Source organism: Mandrillus leucophaeus, unplaced genomic scaffold, assembly GCF_000951045.1.
Source record: "Mandrillus leucophaeus isolate KB7577 unplaced genomic scaffold, Mleu.le_1.0 Scaffold49, whole genome shotgun sequence".
Taxonomy (NCBI): domain Eukaryota; kingdom Metazoa; phylum Chordata; class Mammalia; order Primates; family Cercopithecidae; genus Mandrillus; species Mandrillus leucophaeus.
Window position 1 is genome coordinate 18,137 of NW_012105253.1, and position 19,864 is coordinate 38,000.

Consider the following 19,864-nt stretch of genomic DNA (forward strand, 5'->3'; position numbering starts at 1 on the left):
GTTTCTGTAACCCCAAAGACTCCAATTTTGAAACCTTCCTTGATTACCATTCATTCAAATATTTAATATTTTTCTACATACTTTTCTTATCTTTGACATTTCTTTAAACAGCCCTTCCCAGGTTAAAGTTGTCACTTGTCTGGAGTAATAAAATCACATTCTAAAATTATCATCCTTCTCCCAGTCTCCTCCCAGTCTAAACCATCTTGTACTTCCCTGTTCTACTAGTTCCCAAAACCCACTCCCACTCCCAGCAATGTTCACACACAGTAGCACAGCCTTCATTCAAGGATCAATGTGAGGCCTTTTGACAATTAAATCAAGTTGGTACCTAACACCCTCCAAAATCTGACCACAAGTTTCCTATGCAAACTAGCCTCTTTTCCAAAACAGAATCTTATCTATGCTATTCCAGTCATGTAATTTTCACAGTCTAATAATGTAAGGCTGTTCCCCACTTTCCTAACTTTGCTCTTCTTGTGCCTCATTGTAATTATAATTCTATTTGAGGGAAAAGGAAGTGAAATCAGTTAGAGAGAGAAGAACATTGAGAGGCAGAGAAGTGAATAAGAAGAAAACACCCAAGTCATTCTAGCTCTGGCCACCTGATTTTATTCCCAGTCTTCTCACTTCCCCAAAACAGGCCTCAAGGTTGCTCTGTTCCTTCAAGAACCCATGCAACTTTGGCAAAAAGGAACACCATGATACTATGGAGAATTCTCAATACACCATCTCAACAAAATGGGGTTTTACCTTCAGGTTAGAATCATAAGTGACTGTAGGAGAAGTCTGACTTGGGACACCATTGTGTTTCACTGTAACATTGCTAGGTTCCTCTGTCCCAAGAATTTTAATCTCATTAAAGGCTAAATTATTGCGGTCCTTGTAGGTTGATTGTGAAATATTCACCTCCAAGCGGTTCTGCAAAACAATTAAGTCCAATTATGCATAAAGGTATGCCTGCAATACACAGATTCTCAAGTCACTCAAATATTCCATTGCAGACCGGATACCCCCCACTGCCCTGGATGCCTCTCTGCTTTCTCTACTACTGTGTGCTCAAGAAGTACAAAATTATTTTGATAATCCTCTAATTTGAAACAATCATAAAAACACACAGATATTTTTACACTGTACTTACAAACGCTATTTGCTGTATTAATGCCTTCTTTTGAAAACTCTGATGAAATCATAAATAGAAATGTGCTCGCCTATAGCCAATAATGCATATAAAGTTACAAATATAATCACACATATACAATATACACAAGCACAGATGTGCCAATGGTCAGTCCAGCCCACACGTAAGATTCAGAAAAATATGCTACTCACTTGAGTGACAGAAAACTCACATAAAAGATACACTTTATTTTCCACAGTATCTGCAAGTGAGAGAAAGTCAAGTCAGATTCTGGCTTGCCCACCACAGAAGAACAGATTTCACACCCCCACTCTTTTCAGTTACATCCTGATGTCACAAATGGCAGTATTTCCGTTTCCTTATGGATGAATAATATTCCATTGTATTCATTCATCAATGTACACTTAGAATGTTTCCGTATCTTGGCTGTTGCAAATAATGCCGTAATGAATATGGGAGGAGTGCGTATATCCCTTAAAGATACTGGTTTCCTGTCCTCTGGATATACACCCAGAAGCGGGATTTCATGGGATTGCAGGGAAGATCTGTTTTTAATTTTTTGAGAAACTTCCATACTATTTTGCATAACAGTTGTAACAATTTACACTCCCATCAACAGTGTAAAAAATTCCATTTTCTCCACACCCTTGCCAGCAATTATCTCTTATCTTTTTTACAATTTCCATGCTAACAGGTGTGAGGGGATCTCTCACTGTGATTTTTGATTTGCAATTTCTGTCATTTCCTGACGTCGAGCATCTTTTCACATACCAGTTAGCCACTTGTATGTCTTCCTTGGGAAAACATCTGTTCAGGTCCTTCACCCAGTTTGTAATTGGGTCATTGGATCTTTTGCAGTTGCATGAGTTCCATAATTTTTATATTAATCTCTTCTGAGATACATGGTTTGCAAAGATTTTTATCCATTCTGTAGTTTGCCTTTTCACTTTGTTGATTGTTTCTGTTGCTGTGCAGGAGCCTTTTAGTTTGATGTAGTCATGCTTGTTGCCTTTTTGGCATTTTGCCTTTGCTTTTGGTATCATATCCAAAAAGTCACTGCCGAGACTACGTCAAGGAGGTTTTTTCTATGTTTTCTTCTAGGAGCTTTACAATTTTAGCCCTTACATTTAAGTTTTTAATTTCTTTCCTCACAGTAGCCAAGATAAGAAAACAACCTAAGTGTCTATTGGTGGACGCATAGATAAACATATTCTGGGACATATATACAGTAGAATATTTTTCAGACATAAAAAGTAGAACATTCTGCCATTTGCAACAGTATGAATGACTCTGGAGGACATTATACCAAGTGAAATAAGCCAGAGACAGAAAGTCAAATACTGCATGCTCTCACTTCTATGTGGAATCTAAAAAAGTTCATCTCTTAGAAGCAGAGCCTACAACAGTTGTTCTGAGAGCCTGCGGCCATGGAAAATGGGGAGATGATGGTCAAGGGTACAAACGTTCAGTTAGTAGATGAATAAGTTCTGGGGATCCAGTCTGCAGCATTGGTGGTGATGGATGTGTTCATTAAAATAGCTGTAGTAATGACTATACTATGCCTACGTATATTAAATTCTCACATTGTCCACCTTAACTATATTCAATCTTTATTTGCCAACTAAATATTTTACAACTAAATAAATAAATAAATTTTGAATCTACATATTGGATTAGATGGACAAGCGTCTCCAAGGCCAACCCATTGTTTTTCCTTCTCTTTCCTACTGCAACATTGCAAAGATTCCCTTCCAAGTGCTTCCAAGGAATATGCTTCAAGGGAATCTATTTCCTAAACTTGAAGCACAAGAATTGTTAGTATATGGGAGCCACCAACAGGCTAAAATGTATGGCTAGATGAGTACACACTGGAACAGTATATTCTCACTGCCTCACTGGCAGGGGCATGATTTTTATATCGCCAACATTTGCTCATAAGAATTTTGGGAGGAAGACGTTAACATTGAATTAGGGAACAGTCTTGAAACCTTTTCATCTAAGCACCCACTGACAATAAAATGAGAGCCTATTATAGATATCACTGGCTAATGGGAGAATTGTCAGAGATACAAACGTATATTTCTTTCATCTGCAGTTCATCTACCACTATCCCTGAATGGTGCGACCAGAAACAAAATACTTCAGTGACTCTTGCTGCTGTGCCTGCTGAGATTTCTCCCACAGCTCAATGACCAGCAGGAGGGAAGGACCCTAAGTCACAGGTGCGGGTTTCGAAACAGCAACATGATCGTAACAGCGCTCACCCTTCGTTTGCCCATCATCCCAGAAAAGTTCTCCTTTTGCTTCTTTGTTCTCATCTAGGGCAATGATAAGACCAAGAGGGTTCTTTCGACTGTGGGGAACAAGATTCAAGAGACAAAGACAGGAGTCAGAGAATTTTGTTAACTGAGCTGAGAATATTTCCATCAGATTTCATAACTGGAAAAGACACTAGCAGCAGATGGTTCTGTTTCTTGAGGTACAAACACAAAATCGACAGACACATTTTTCTGTAATATCAACAGTGTCACAGGAGATAGCCATACCCCAAACATTAGCAATAACATCTATGTTGGAGGCAAGAATTTAAGCACCAGAGTCACTGCAATAGCTCAAATAAAAGCTGCTTCTGCAACTACTATTTGGAATACAGAGTATGAGAAGAGAAAGAAATCTTAGGCAATAACTGGTTCAGTCAGATCACTTTAGCAATGATGCCCTCAGGAGAAGTGTCCAGTGCTGTGAGGAAGATACATTTTCACCTGCCTAAGGACCATTTATACTCAGAAAGCAATAACATACAATAATGTCCATCTATTAAATGGTAATGTATCTGATTATTTATTATTAGTTTGTTTTTAAAGAAAAACAAATCATTCCAATGATCTACTTCAGAATTTAGAATAGGAAACACAACACATTACTCAAAGACATGGTAGAGTAGATGGACAGAGAGGAAGAGGAGGAGAGAGAGCAATTTTTATTTGGAATCTCTCCTCATTCTGTCACTATCTAGGCAACCTCTCAGTTTCCTGATTCTTCCTGTTCCTCCTCTACCTGTCACTGGACTCACATTCTCCATCGCATTATTTCACAGTTCAGCCTTTCACAATGCAAGAAAGTTAGTCTCCATTATCAACAAAATCATCTGCCTTCATTAAATATTCATGTATTGAGTAGCAGTCATTCCTAGGAAGTCAATGAGATACAAAAGTTAATAAGTCAGAACTCCTGACATGAATGGCCTTAAATGTTATAGGAAAAATTAGGCACATTCACTAAACAATGAAGGCAGACAGTGAACACAACACAAAAGTTAGGATATTCTAGGAGTCCAGAACCACAGTTCCAGAAATATGGTGGTCTGGATATTCTTCTGGAGACTTACCCAGTAAAATATTCCCTGATCCTAGATAAATTACAACACAAATTCCTGTTGTTGAATTTGCAAGAAAGTAAGGAATATATTCAAGAGACCAAAACAGTAACAGGATAACAAAACACTGAGCTAAAACTAAAGAGTGCTTGGTAAGCAAAACCTAGATCTCCGTGCGGCAAATTCCCATAGCAAGGTTAAAATTGGGCTACTAGGCCTAGCAATCCAAGGTAGAGAATGTGAACCTCTGATTCCCACATGAAGCCGGGATCCTTGAAGGAAGCTAATGTAATGCCAGCTGGAAGCAATTCTTAGCTTGCAAACAGAGGAGAAGGCAAATCATCTCTGGAGGAATGACACCCACATTTAGATGGTTAAGATTATCACAGTATGAAACAAAAAATCAGCAGGCACACAAAGTAATAACTCAACATAAAGGAAAGTCAGCAAAAAAGAACTAACAATAGATTTAGATTGCCTTAAACACTTCTGATAATACAATTTTCCGGCACAGAGTATACAACTACTATTGAAATGCTAACACTATTAAAGAAGAAAGACAAAATCATCTAAGGAGATATATATATATATCTATATATATATAAAATATATATATATATATATATATATCTATATATATATAAAACAAATGACCAGAAACCTGGAAGTGGCAGTGCTTTCTCTGCTGAAAGATTAGGGAAAGATTTCTTGCTGCTAAAATGTAAAGTTTCATTTGGGTCATTAAGAATACACCAGGCAAAGATGTTGGAAAGGATAAATTCAAAATCCCAAACGCAGCAAAATGCATAGGTATGTTTGGGAAATAGCCAGTTTTTTGGCATATCTGGTCTGTATGTACATGAAGGTGTGGCAGGAGATAAGAACTGTTAAGGTAACCTGGAACCAGGTTGTGATTGGTTTTGAATACCTTATTAATGAAAGACTTTGGAGCCACCAGTTGAGATTTTCATTTTGGAAAAATCAGTTTGGTATCAGTGTACAGAACAGCTTGAAGGTGAACAGTTAGAAAAAGACAGCCAACTGGTATTAGATTTAGGAATATTTTCCATTAGTACCATAAAAAGTCTATAATTTGAAAAATTAAAGCAGTAAGAGAGGTTCAAAAGGAAAGACAGGTTTCTGGCTTCCAAAGAACTCCTAGTCTATTAAAGACAAGTAGGTATAAATGTCTATTAAAGCCATGAAGGTATAAATGTGCATCTCTTTAGTACAGATGGAATCTATAATTTTGGAATCAATTACATATAAAGGAAAATTCAGTGACATAGAGTTTTGAGGTTTGCAGGAGATAATTTTTGAATCAACTTTTGAATCACAAGAAAGAAATCTTTTAGCTGGAGAAAAGAAAGAGGAAGTTGAGATTCTAAGAGGGTGGCGAGTGGATCCCAACTCTCTAGAAATGAGAACAAGTGAGTCAAGAGTAAAGAAACACGGATGGACACAGAGGCCACGGCAGATAGAGGCATCGACTGACCTGGTTTGCCCACAATTGAGAAGCATCCCAAGAGGGGAGACTTCTGGTACTAAAATTGTAACAGTCTTTGCAAACCAAGGAGGCTGACCACCTGGCTGTTAGCATGTTTTGAAAAGAAATTCAACGGGTTTAAGGAAGGACATGAATTACAGTCTTCCAAAATCCATTGGATACGGTACTAAAACAACAGCTTCTGAAAAGCTGTTGTGAACTGTGGTTGCCGTTTTGACTTCCATCTCAGATGTGAGATTAAAAAATGACATTCTTAGACCTATCATCTCACTCCCTTAGACTTCAATGAGTTGTTAATAATTAGTCAAAGAGTATAGAGTCTGAAAAAGATCAACATACAAACAAGCAAACAAAGAAAAACAAGTGTTGAGTAAAACTGCATGTGGGCTTGAGAGTGATGCTTACGTTTTGGTGGACTTCATTACACATTGTTGAGCTAACTGACATGTAAAGGAAAACCTGAGTCCTGTCATTCACCTTAAGTGGGTGTTCAGTGCAGGCTCTTGCCAGGGCAGGATGTAGCCCCCACGGACATGAAGATTAATGTGGTCAAGAGGGGCTGGCAAGGTCTTCCACTCTCCTCTTGCATCAATATCCACACCCTGTGGGCAGAAGAAGGTAAGAGATGATGAAGGAGAGGACAGGCCCCTCCCTGAACGATGCATCCTGCCAGACATCTTAACCTCCCCTCTGAACTTATGCCTGCTCATCGCCGTTCGCAGCATACCTCCTATTACCTATTCTGCATTCACCCACTGCTGCATGAAATCTGACAAGGCTGCTATCATATCTTGTTAGGGTCTCTTGCCTTTGCTTCCACCGTACAAACTACATTTGCCTGATGTGTGACAGGAAGAGGTGTTACTCTCTCACCTGAATCAAAAACCTAACCTAAGGGACCATCCTTCCATCCCACATGTTCTCAACTAGAGCAGGGCTTTTCAATCTCAGCATGATTGAGATTTAGGGCCATACAATTCTCTGGTGATGGGGCTATCCTGTGCCTTTAGAAATTTAGCAGAATCCTCAGTTGTCAGCAGCATCGCCTCCTCACCCCCACCCTGTTGTGCCAACAAAAAATATCTCCAGGCATTGCCAAATGTGCCCTGGTTGGCAAAATCCTCTCATTTCAGAGCTGCTACTTTACAGGTAAGAAGCATTTATTGTTGACAACAAGCAAACAAAAATGCATGGCTGTGTTCCAATAAAACATTATTTGCAAATCAGCTAACAACCAGATTTGACTGTGGGCCATAGTTTGCCAGCTTATGCTCTAGAACAAGTAATAGGTACTCAAACTTGGGAAGATTAATCAAGGTGACACTTCTTCATTAATTCTAACTATGAGTTTCATCTTCATTTAAACATGAAAAATTTCATTTCTTTTTTTTTTTTTTTTCGAGACAAAGTCGCGTTCCATCACCCACGCTGGGCAGTGGCACAATCTCAGCTCACTGCAACCTTCGCCTCCCAGGTTCAAATGATTGTCCTGTCTCAGCCTCCTGAGTAGCTGGGACTACAGGTGCATGCCACCACACCCAGCTAATTTTTTGTATTTTTCGTAGAGACGGGCTTTCACCATGTTAGCTAGGATGGTCTCAATCTCCTGATCTTGCGATCTGCCCATTTCGGCCTCCCAAAGTGCTGCGATTACAGGTATGAACCACTGCACCTGACCTAATTTCATCTATTTCTAAACAGCTTGCTCATGATTTCTTTTGTCTTTCCCTCTTCAATCAAAGATATCTTCTGTTACTAAATGGGAGACTCAACATGCACACTCAGGACAAAGGCCAGTCTCACTTAAAGAAAGCTGGCCACTCTTCCTAGGGAAGATCTGGCTGGGAAGCACATAGCAGAGCCTTAACATGTTACCACCCTAAGGGCAGATCCAGACTAGGATCAGGAAGGGGAGCCTGGGGTAGTGACGAGGACTTGGGTTCCAATGGACTGAGAAGAGAAGGAACAAAATTGTACATCCTTCTCCAGTTTTCACCTAATCTCACTGCAATCCCCTTGGATGAAAGGGGCCAGCACATGCTCTGCTTCTTGTTTCCCTGCTTGTACCCCTTTGCTGTATTGCCAGCCCTCAACTATGTTCTCCTCAGAAAGTCAGAAGAAGAAGCCTGGTTAGAAACGAAGGAAATACCTCCTTTGATTATACCCCAAGAATCAGGGTCTGACTTCTCAGGGTCCCAGCAAGAGACCACCACCCCAGAGCTGCCCTGGAAGACCCTGGCTTCCCAGCTGAGTCTTTGGGAATCATACTAGCAATGAAACTATGCGGCAAGGAGCTCTTCACTGCTGCCTCATTTCTAAATGTGCTTGCACTGCTTAGACTCACAAGGGTTGGGTCCCACACCTCTGTGTGTGTTTTGCACATTGTCTAATCACTTGTGGGCCTTAGGTAATTATGTGCATCACCCTTCTTTGAGCATCTATGCAATGGAAGGAGATATTTAATAAAAAGAGACAAAACGGCCTCTATACTTACAAACTTATAGCAGGCAAAGATACAAACATTAAAAACAAAAACTATAGTTTGCAACACAATCTCCAATGTTGGCTAGCACCTGCCTTTACACAACATGGTAAAGAGCAGTGATATAAGGAAATATTAAAAACTAACACAAAGAGAACACCCACAAAAATCCAGACCCTGAGTGAGATGCTTTATGTGTTACTTCACAAGGGTTCTGTGAGTGAAGTCGTCTTACCCCACTCGGAGGAGAGAAAACTGAGATTACAAGGGTTAAAGTGGCTTCTCCAAGAACACACAGCAGGTGAGTTACAGAGCCAGCATCTGACCTAAAGTCAATCAGATGTAAAGTCTTTGTTCTCTCTACCATATTCCCATGTTGTATAAACATTCGGAAAAACTTACCGTGTAGTAATCGTACCAGCGGGCTCTAGGGAAATATGCAGTGACATTTCTGGCATTCTAAAATGAAACACAAACAAGGTGAGGCAGTGGGCACCATTTTCCAGGACAGAGAAACCAAACTGGTTAGGAAAGAGGTGAAATAATTGTGATGGCTTCGGACCCATCTGCCTCACGTCCGGAGAGGTTAGCGACTGGAGTAACCTTCTTCCCGTTTTCTTTTTTAAACGCGAGATTTGTCTACCCAAAACAAGTGGCTTCATAAAGCACTTTGGTATCCAGGAATTCGGGAAAAAATAAATCACTGTTGCTTATAAACATAGACTTACCCCATTTCCTCTTAAAGAGACAAACAACTGAGGTTGTGTTTGGGCAGAAGAAAATTTTGTGGGTACAGTAAGATTTTGGGGCCAGGCCCGCTCTTTGGGAGGTCAAGGGGGGCGGATCATGAGGTCAGGATATCGAGACCACCCTGGCTAATATAGTGAAACCCTCTCTCTATTAATAATACAAAAAAAATATTAGCCAGGCATGGTGGCATGTGCCTGTAGTCCCAGCTACTCGAGAGGCTAAGGCAAGAGAATCACTAGAACCCGGGTGGCGGAAGTTACACCGAGCCAAGATCACGCCACTGCACTCCAGCCTGGGCAACAAAGTGAGACTCTGTCACAAAAAAAAAAAAAAAAATCTGGGGGAGGTACAATTAACTGGTATTTTAATCAGAAGCCTAATCAACAATAGAAGTAAAGAAATGGCTTTTACTGCTGGGAGGTAATCCTGCACAGGAAGGGAAGGGGTAGCCAGCAGCAATACAAGTACACACATTGCCAAGTAATCCTTCTGAAGAGTTGTAATAGTGCTAGAGGACTCTTATAAATTCTTTACGACACTGCCCCCATGTGACCTTCTATTCCTTATTTTAGTTAATGAAGAAACGATTGTGTCATTGAATATACATTGAATATACGAGGTGTTTTCTTCTTGATCATCCTATGAACCAGAATTGTTAGGCTCATTTCAAAGATGAAGGAGCTGAGGCCCACAACACCTAAGTGATGGACTTCAGCTCAGAAGGAGAGGAAGAGACACAGGGAGAATAAGAAACCATGTCTTACGACCCCCACCAGCTCAGGCCTCTCTCCTCGTCCTTTTCCCCAAGCCTCAAAGCTGAGATCCTCCCCCCATCGGAGGCCTCCATACTCACGCGCTCCAGGACAGGGCTGACCAGGAAGGCTGGGCCCAGCAGGAACTGACTGTCTATGTCCCACGTCACCTGGTCTGACACAAACCTGCAAAGGGAAATGAAGGTGCCCAACAGAGCCCAACAGAGCCCCAGCCCGAGACTCTGAAGAAGCTCCTCAAGTTCAGATCCAGTTGGAAATCCAGCTGCCCCTGAGCCTTCCTTGCTTTTTCCCTAGGACTAGCTTCATCAGGAGCACCCAGCCTCTGCTCTCCCCACGGGATGTGCCTCAAACTTCAGAAATGCTGGGATGTAGATGTGTTCTCTCTTGTAAACTATTATTGCATTTCTTAACCATTTCACATTTTAAATGCAAGGATGTCGCTCCTGCCTCATATCTCTAGCTGAAATCCTCCTTTTGTGACTTGGGTCCATATAACCAAACTGCTACAAAAGATAGATAGGTCTTTGCACAGTCAAATGAGAATGAAACTATTCTGTGCTCAATGGCATCATTTCAATTTTGTACATTCAATAAATAGCCTTTTTTTCATGACCTATGGTACGTATAACACTGTGCTAAAGAGAGTAATAAAGTATGGTCTGCGCCTCAGGAGTTCATGTCAAAAGGCAAGCAGGTCTTTCATTTGGAAGAACTGTGTATATCAACTCCCTCCATATACAATGCAATAAGTCATTCATTAGTCATCAGGATCCCTGCTGGACACTCACTCATGAAGCAGAGGCCGCACAACAGTGACGCCCTCCGTGTGGGCCTTATACATCAAGGTATACAGATATGGCAACAGGGTGTATCTGGTCTGCAGGACATTTCTGGAAATATTCACAAAAGCAGCATCCCAGGACACAGGGTCTTGTCTCTAAAGGAGAAAGAGAACAGTGTTGGGAGCTCGCCCTAGAATTTCTAGGGGATTGAAGAAGGTCACTGAAAGCATATTCCAACTGAAGATCACTCACAGCTAAACAAAAGAAAACTATACATGAGGCCCAGGGAATACTCTTAACAGACTGGAAAGAATCATAGACGCTCCCCTAGGACAGCTGATAAAATCTCACTGTAAGACATTCTTTTTGGTACAATTTTGCCTAAAATACAGGAAAAAAAAATAATCTGAAGAACACTGAGGGATATGGTTCATTGAGACACCAGGTCGTAACAATTTGTAAGGGTGCAGTGGGTCATGCCTGTAATCCCAACACTTTCGGAGGCTGAGTCAAGTGGATCACTTGAGCCCAGGAGTCAGACACTAGCTTGGGAAATATGGCAAGATCCCACCTCTACAAAAAATGCAAAAATTAGGTGGGCACGTTGGTATGTGCCTGTAGTCCCAGCTACTCAGATGGCTGAGGTGGGACAATCGCTTTAGACCCAGAGGTCGAGGCTGCAGTCAGCCATGGTTGGGACACGGCACGATTCAGTCTGGACAAAGAGTAAGTACCTGTCACCACGCCCCCCTCAAAAAAAAAATAACAATTTTTTAAAACATATCCCAAGAAATACAAACTGCGTTAATTTTAGCTCGGAAATGGAGATTGTATTTCTAGTGACACACAACACTGGAGGCAGAAGCCAGTGTCCTACCCTGGTCCCAATGGTGTTGTGGTTTCTTGAGAAGGGGTAAAAGGCCCCTAGCTGCATCCAGCGAACACACATCTCATATTCAGCATCTTGAAAGTACCCACAGATATCTGCTCCTGTCTAAAACAAGAGGAAACAAAACAAGCCTGATGATGTTTTCTGAAAGATGTCCCCACCTTCTTGGTGCTCAGGAGGATCCCAAGGACACTCACATAGGATATGCCGAAGAGGCTGAACTCCATCATGCCTGCAATGAGAAGCACAGCAGTGTCACACCAGGCTCTCACCACCCGCCTCCTCACCTCTTCCCCAAGGATCCCAACTCCCTGCCCTACCACCACAGGCCCTGGGAAGGAGCCACTCACCAATGATAGATTTCTTCAGCTGATCCCACGCGGCCGTGTTGTCTCCCAGCCAATGACCTGCCCAGCGGCCAGAAGAGGGAAATGTGGAGCGGCTGATGACGACCCCTCGCTGTCCCGTCACCTCCTGCATGGCTCTGGTTGGAGGGCAACAGGAGGTGAGCTGAGGGCACGGTCAGGGAGCAAAGGCCAGAGAGCTTCTGCTCCCAGAGCCCTTGAGCCTAGTTAATGTTTGCTGCGTGATTGGAGGGAACATGGGAATCTGAGCTGCAATGGGGGCCCCACTGATCCCAAATAATGGAGATAACAAGTCACGTGTTCTCACAGTGCTTTACAAAGAACTTCACTGTAGCAAACTCACTGGAGTGGCCAAAAATAGTAAGGTTTTACTAAATCTTGCTATTGATTTCCTCAATATGTAGTTTTCTATATTTGAGGAGGAACACAGTGAAGATCATAAGACTGTCCTTAGAAGAATTCATACCATTCGTGGAGCTTGCAAAGGGGACTGCATTAATTTCGTAGAATACCAGTTACCCTCCACCGAGAACGGCCAAAATAAAAATCTCAAAATATGATTCACTTTTGAAACAAAGGGGAGAGATGCCCAGTCTCTGTGTTATCTTCACCTCCTGTAACTAAAGCTATTGCACCACCGGATGCCCTGTGTGATCGTTATGGTGTCTCCATGTGTCTCGTTCCCACCACGATCATTAAGTTTTTCACTGGTGGGACCATGTCTTATTTAAATCTGTCACCCTCCTTCTCATCAGAGGGCCTGGCTCCACGTCAATCAGCATTTGTTTAATAAGAATCATTACCCAGTTGTCATGAGAATCTTCTTAACCCTTAGAATGGGAATGAAAGGAAAACTAGGGTGGCTATGTCAGTCCCTGGCAATCCCTCCGGGTTGTGACAGCTGGAGAAGGCAGAGACTCACTCGTATGTGGCTCTGGTCTGGGACCACCCGTACAGGTTGTGCACGTTGTAGTGCTGCACTGGGGAGCCGTCTGGGAGGATCTGCTGACTCTCCATGCACAGGGTCTTGCTGCTCAGGCCCCTGTCCCTGGACTCCAAATCTGAGGAGGAAGAACTGGTGAGGTGAAATCCAGCCCTGATTCTGTTTATCCCTGACCTCTCCTCAAGGGATTAGACATTGGATCTTAAGACTAACTTGAGTCCTGCCTGTGTCACTCTCCATCTTCCCAGAGACATGAGCACAGAGCCCCCAGCTCTGAGCTGCTATGGCACCTGCAGTGTTTCCAACATCAAGTTCACTGAAGAAAGCGGAGGTGTAAGGAAGAACATACAGCTGTCAAATACTACGTGACAGGCACTGATTTAGGCTTTTGACTTACCAATTATGCCCATAATTCTATAAAGAAGACATCATTATCTGTCTTCCACAGTTTAGCAAACTGAGATTTGGAAATATTGCATAATCTGTGAAAAGTCACAAAACTCCTAGAGAGAAAAATTTCTGGAGCCAAGATATGAAACCAAGTATAACTCCGAAGTCCACCGCTCCATGACAAGGGGAAGCCAGTAATTTCTACCCATTGATGACACAAATTCCTGTGATGGAATTCACACAAGCCAAAAAACTAAGAAACCTAGCTGTGAGGATCCTTTGTGGCATGAGCACTGCTAAGTGCTTTCTGGACAAATTTCAAGAAATTTATTCAATGAGTCTAGTCACTTGCACGTGGCTGGCTGGGTAAAGCATGTGAAGAGCTTTTGTCTTTGGTCCCCAGTAAACCACAGCAGCCATGAGGATGTGCCCTGAGCTGCGCAGGCACACCCCTGGCCTCTGGGCTCCTCCAGTGGCCATCTTTCTAGTCCTAGTTCTGCCAGTCAAGGAGGCCAAGGCTTCTTACATGGCATGTAGGGAGGGCGGTTCAGAGAGGCGTCCCTGCAGCCTGGAGAAACTGCCCCATTCACGAAGCTTGATGGTTCATTCATATCCTAGAAATGCCAAACACAAACATACATCACTTTTTAAGATAATTATGTCCGGCCAATTCTGAGCCAAGGAAGCAGTGAATACATTGTTCAACATCCAGTAATCCCTGTAGATGCAGGCCCTGGGAACTTCATCAAATCCTGGTGAGAACTGGCTGGAAAAGATTAATTCACTCCTACAGAATGACTGGCTAGAGGTTTTAAGAAATAAATCTCTTCCCAGGTGGCTGTGAGGCAATCAAATTTCTAAGAAATTCCTAGTAAATTGCTTCCTAGGAATTTTTTTTTTTCCATTTTTTGAGACGGCGTTTCACTTGTTTCCCAGGCTTGAGTGCACGTGTATGATCTTGACTCACCACAACCTCTGCCTCCTACGTTCAAGCAATTCTCCTGCCTCAGCCTCCCAAGTAGCTGGGATTATAGGCATGCCCCACCACACCTAACTAATTTTGTATTTTTAGTAGAGACAGGGTTTCTCCATGTTGGTCAGGCTGGTCTCAAACTCCCAATCTCAGGTGATCCGCCCACCTCAGCCTCCCAAATTACTGGGATTACAGGCGTGAGCCACCACACCTGGTCCGGCCTGACAGGTTTTACAGTAGGAGCATAAGGTCCAGTACAAGGTCTATCAGGGCTGTTCCCCTCCTGAGAGGAGGAAGTATCTGATATGTCCAAAGTCTTCCTTGGACAATGACTATCCTCTTGACTGAACGTCAGTGGTACCTATACTTAGGCACACAAAGATAGACAAGTACCACAGGTACACACACACACACACATACACACACTTACAATCCACAGGCCATCAAACTTCAAGCTCCTCTCTGGATTCTGTGGATTGTTGTACACTTCTTCTATTTCCCTCTTCCACCACTTGGCAGTTGAATTACGGAAAAAGTCTGGGAAGGCTACATAAGCTCGATATAGCTGTAAAATATAAATATAATTTATGTGTCCCACACAAACATATAAGACAGCAAACAGGCACTTACTGAGAACACAACTCACACAGATACCTGAACTGCATGGTGACAGACGGCCTGAACAGGGCCGAAATAATGTTATTAACTAATTAGAGAAATGTAGAATGAGAAGAGAAATTAGTGCAATTTGCACACCTTCCCAGCATTTGGAAAACATCTAAAAACTCTTCTCTTCATATACACGTGGTTGACGACAATCAATGACCTGAACTAGTGACCTCATGCATTCGACGCCCAACCCTCAACGTCAGTCCTGCCATTTCCTAAGCACTCCTCAAACACAAAACCAGGGAGAGACTGCAGACATGAGATGCGTGGTAATAGGTTAGGAAGAAACATCCAGGGAGTCCCTCCTATATCATTCCCACTGAGAGAGGCGAGGAAGGAATAAGATTACATTTCAGGATATTCGACCAGTACACCTCAGTGTTTTCTACAGTTTCAGAATCACAGGACAACTACAGATGTTGGAGCATAAATTGAGAGGACTTAAAGAGAATGTATCGACTTCCCCTTATTTACCTCTTCCCTCAAATAATAAAAGCAGTGTCTTCACTTATCTGAAAGACAGATTCAAGATACAACTTTTCATCTACATTGCAGATTTTTGAGAGTAGGAAGTTTGTTTTATATTCTTCTGAGTGATATTTATATTGCCCACAGTGTTCAGCTTAGAACCTGCATAAAATACTCAGTGTTTACTAGGGGGATCACACCACTTAGAAGCAGCAAATAAATATCCACACATTTTAATATACTCATGTTGTTTGTTATGGAACATTATGGTCCTTTGTATGTCTCAGTAAATAGTCTCCTCTATGCTAATCACACCACTGTAAGAGTTAAAGAACTAAAGAATGCTTGTGAGGAGAGTGGGGGAGGCAACAGAAAGAGGACTTGGTCTAGGGGAGCTCCAGTTCTTATACTCCACAGATAAAAGGCAGGTAGGAATCCAGATGTCTAGATAAAGGACAAAAGAAGGAACACAAGAAAACAGAAACAGATCAGCCTGCATGGATCTGGCTGTCAAGGATGTGAGAAGACAGCGGCTCACATCACACAGAATCTTGAGAGAAGTGGGCTTGCCAGGGATGCCTTTTTGAGGAAATGGAGGTAGAAACCAGGAAACCCAAGAAACAGAACTTTTCACCAGAAACAAAGAGCTCCAGATCAGGCAGGGTTAGAAACAATGGGATGGGTGGGGAATGGAGAATTAGAATAAAGAGAGTATCAACCACATCTGAGTCAGAATTGTATCCCATATGGGGTACACGTGGGGAAACTGGCCAGCCATGACGTATGAACTTCGCTAAGGACTGCTCAGATGACCCCTACCAACTTCATAAAAATGCTCTGCCATTCTCCAAGGTGCTGGCTTTGCCTGCCCATATTCAAGTCTTGCCTTGTGGCTTCTGCCTTCACTTTTTCCAGTCTTCAAACAGTGATGTACCCACCCACACACTGGGCCTCAGGATCACCTAGCAGTCTTCTTGTAGCACATCACATGCTACAAATCGCAATTCATAGATCCCATCACAGACTTATTGAATTAAACCACTGGAGCTTTGGACTCAGTAATCTGCTTTTCATAGGCTTCTTGGCTGTTTTATGCTCAGCGAAGCCAGGCCTGGACATCAGTGGCTTCATCCTCACCAGCCTCGTCAAGTGGGTTTCACTGTTAATAATATAAATATTAGATTGATGCAAAGGTAATTGCGGTTTTGGAATTCAAAGTAATGGCAAATATTACCTGTGCACCAACCTAACAGTTACAATTATTCTATCTACCAATAATCTCTTATGAGCTACATAAAAGATTATGTGAATCCCCTAATGAATGTTTCTTATCAGAAACCCAACTGGCATTTGAGGCATAAGATTTTTTGTGGAGCATTCCCTGCAATCAGAGCTATCGGCATCCCTGCCTACTGCCCATTAAAGGCCACCTGGTATCCCTGTGATAACCAACACTGCCCTCAGATTTCCAAATGGCCTCAAGGTGGCAGTGTTGCCCCTACTGGCTGCTGAACTGTGATAAAAGTCAGGAAGCCAGTGACCCAGAATTCTCTGGCTGGGCAGGTTCCTGTGTCCACTGGGCTGCTTGGACCCTTAAGCTTCAAGTTATTCACTGTGAGAAGTGATGAGAGGACAGAAAGCTAGGTCTTCTCCTTTGAATACTTATCTGATAGATGATAGATAGATAGACAGATAAAGAGTGGATATAGTAGGTAAATGGATAGATACGATAGATAGATAGATAGATAGATAGATAGATAGATAGATAGATAGATAGATAGACAGACAGACAGACAGACAGACAGACAGACAGACAGACAGATAGATAGATAGATAGATAGATAGATAGATAGATAGACAGACAGACAGACAGACAGACAGACAGACAGACGATACAGTGGATAGACAGATGGATAGGGTGAGGGGATAAATTGATAGAGACAGATGATAGATGGAGACAGAAAATAGAGAGGGATACAAAAAGATGTTAGATAGATAGATAGAAAGATAGATAGATATAGGCAGTTAGATAAATAGGTAAATAGAATGGAGGTATAGAGAGAGATAGATGATAGATAAATAGATTAGAGTGGGTGGATGGATAGATTGATTGATATATAGATAGATTAGATAGAGTGGGTGTATGGATAGATAGGTAAATATAGAAAGATAGGCAGATAGATAATAGACTAGAAAGACAGATGGTAGAGTCATATACATAAAGATGTTAGATAAACAGATAGATAATAGATACATAAATATACATATACACACATATACATAGAGATGATAGTTAGATAGAGATAGAAGTTAGACAGAGAGATAGATAGATAGACATAGATAGATACTTGTTCAGTACTAAATAAAAGGAAAACAGCTTTGAACTGAGTCTGACTCATTCTTGTCAATCTTCAAAACCTGCCCCAGCTTCTGTTTTCTTTGTATTGTTTTACTGAATTTACCAACAGAAAATAAAGACATGGAGTCCTATACCCAAACAACCTGGTCCCAAATGTATCTCATTTTAAATTGAAAAGAGCAATAGCTGCCAACTGGCTCTGGGATCCAGGAAGTCAGAGACTGACAACAGAGAAGTAGGCATCACAGGCTTGCAGTACCTTCTGCTCTCACTACCCTGTTGGAGCTGTCCGAGGTCCCAGCCTCAGGCTCCAGATTTTGGGGTTGTATCTAATATATGTCTTTCCCTCTAGGACTCACCACTTGCCCTGAAAACCAGCTTATCTGGATAAGGCATGAATTTTTGCCCTAACTCTTGCCAGTCACGTTCCTGGTGATGAGTGTTTCTCCTGTACCTCTCTCCGTGGGCTACAATCTTTCATTATGTAGAAAGAACCCCCAAAAGAGGTCTTCGCCCCTGGGCTTCTGAGTGGCTGCTAACTGAATTTACAGCTGCTGGGATTTGTTCCCACAATATGGATATTTCTCTGAATAACACTTGATCCTGAGAGAGTATCTAGACTCCACAACATATACCACATTGCTGACTGCACAGGACAGCTTCTTTGTCCCTTCAATTCCTGGCACATGTCCTAGAAAAGAGGCCTCTTCCTTGTCTCCTCAGCTCTCCTGTGGGGGTCACATAGGCTACACATGCCCTGCTACAATTCCTACCCAGAAAGAATAACCATTATTGAAGAACAGCTCAAGAGGTAGGGCAAGGTACTTGCTCTCCAGGAAGTCCTCAGCCCCACCCTGACAACCCTGTCTGTGGGAACTGTCACAAAAATCGATAGTAAAGCACACAGGCTGCCTCAGTTCAGGAGACATACATCTTGGCCAGAGGATGGGGCTGTAGGCTTCCTAGACCTGTAAGGAGCCATGTATTCATTCAAGCAAGAAATACTTAGTGAATCTGGAAAAAAATTCAGGTCCAGAAGCATGGGCTACCTGGATCCATTATAAGCAACAAACTGTCCACAGGAGAGAGCAGGTTTTACAATAAGGTTGGAGACTGAGAGGTAAAAGCAAAGTTGAGAAATCCAAGGAAGAATTGGGCTCAGAGGAGGACTTGTAAGTGTGAAGATGGAGAAACCTGTTCATGGGGAAAAAAAAGAAAAATATACAAAGAAAAAGACCTAGTCAGTCTTCCAGGGTTGAAGACTGTTAGAAAGGGAAAACCATGGCAACAACAGATGGTATGCCAGTTCAGGGAAAAGACAGCACTTCCAGGAGTTACCGCCCAGTGGAAATTTCCTGGGCCTTCGGAATCTGACAGCCTTGGAATTGAAATCACCACTCTTGTCACGTAAAACTGGGGAAAAATAATTTAGGCTCTCCGGTCTTGAATCCCAAGGATAATAATACCTATCTACATCCCAGTGGGCAGTAAAGTATTACTCCATATAAGGTAATGGGCACAGACTGACACCCAAGACACACGCCCTAAGGGTTTCTCCCTTGTCAAGCCCATGTCCACGGTACAGGCATGTCCAGAATCCCAGGAACGGCTGCCCCTACCTAGAAACCCTGACTCCACCCAAATTGACAAAGACCCTTTTACCTCCACTTGACTGTCCCAGTCTAGAGATTCATTCACAACAACACCAGGAAAATCGGGCCAGACCTATGGAGAGAAACACGCTAAGTAGCCTTGCACGAGACAGTTTCCCTTACATAGGATTTCTGAAGAAATTGTTATATAAACCATGTTCTAGGAGCAATGATACTTTGACAATCATGTAGGATTGACATAAAAGAAAAGTGAATTCCATAACATGTTACATTATTTTAAAACTCATTAATTGTATCAACAAATATTGTTTGAGAAAAGGAGGGCGTCTGACCTCAGAGCCCAAATAGAAAATGCCAAAAATAACATACACAGGCGTGTGACCC

At 42.2% G+C, this 19,864-nt stretch overlaps 1 protein-coding gene across 1 annotated transcript in view; it reads right to left on the minus strand.

Moving 5' to 3' along the window:
- The window catches only part of MGAM (maltase-glucoamylase), a gene marked incomplete at its 3' end in the record, with an annotated part of 95,881 nt that overhangs the window by 16,312 nt on the left and 59,705 nt on the right, over positions 1-19,864 (minus strand). Inside the window, exons 33-45 of the mRNA XM_011995495.1 lie at positions 19,530-19,592; positions 14,802-14,936; positions 13,925-14,012; positions 12,988-13,126; positions 12,051-12,184; positions 11,898-11,932; positions 11,689-11,805; positions 10,818-10,966; positions 10,110-10,194; positions 8,909-8,965; positions 6,502-6,626; positions 3,362-3,494; positions 754-921 (exon numbers count right to left, since the gene is read on the minus strand). Of these exons, the coding sequence (XP_011850885.1) occupies positions 754-921; positions 3,362-3,494; positions 6,502-6,626; positions 8,909-8,965; positions 10,110-10,194; positions 10,818-10,966; positions 11,689-11,805; positions 11,898-11,932; positions 12,051-12,184; positions 12,988-13,126; positions 13,925-14,012; positions 14,802-14,936; positions 19,530-19,592 (1,428 nt within the window). The remainder of the gene's footprint in view (positions 1-753; positions 922-3,361; positions 3,495-6,501; positions 6,627-8,908; positions 8,966-10,109; positions 10,195-10,817; positions 10,967-11,688; positions 11,806-11,897; positions 11,933-12,050; positions 12,185-12,987; positions 13,127-13,924; positions 14,013-14,801; positions 14,937-19,529; positions 19,593-19,864) is intronic.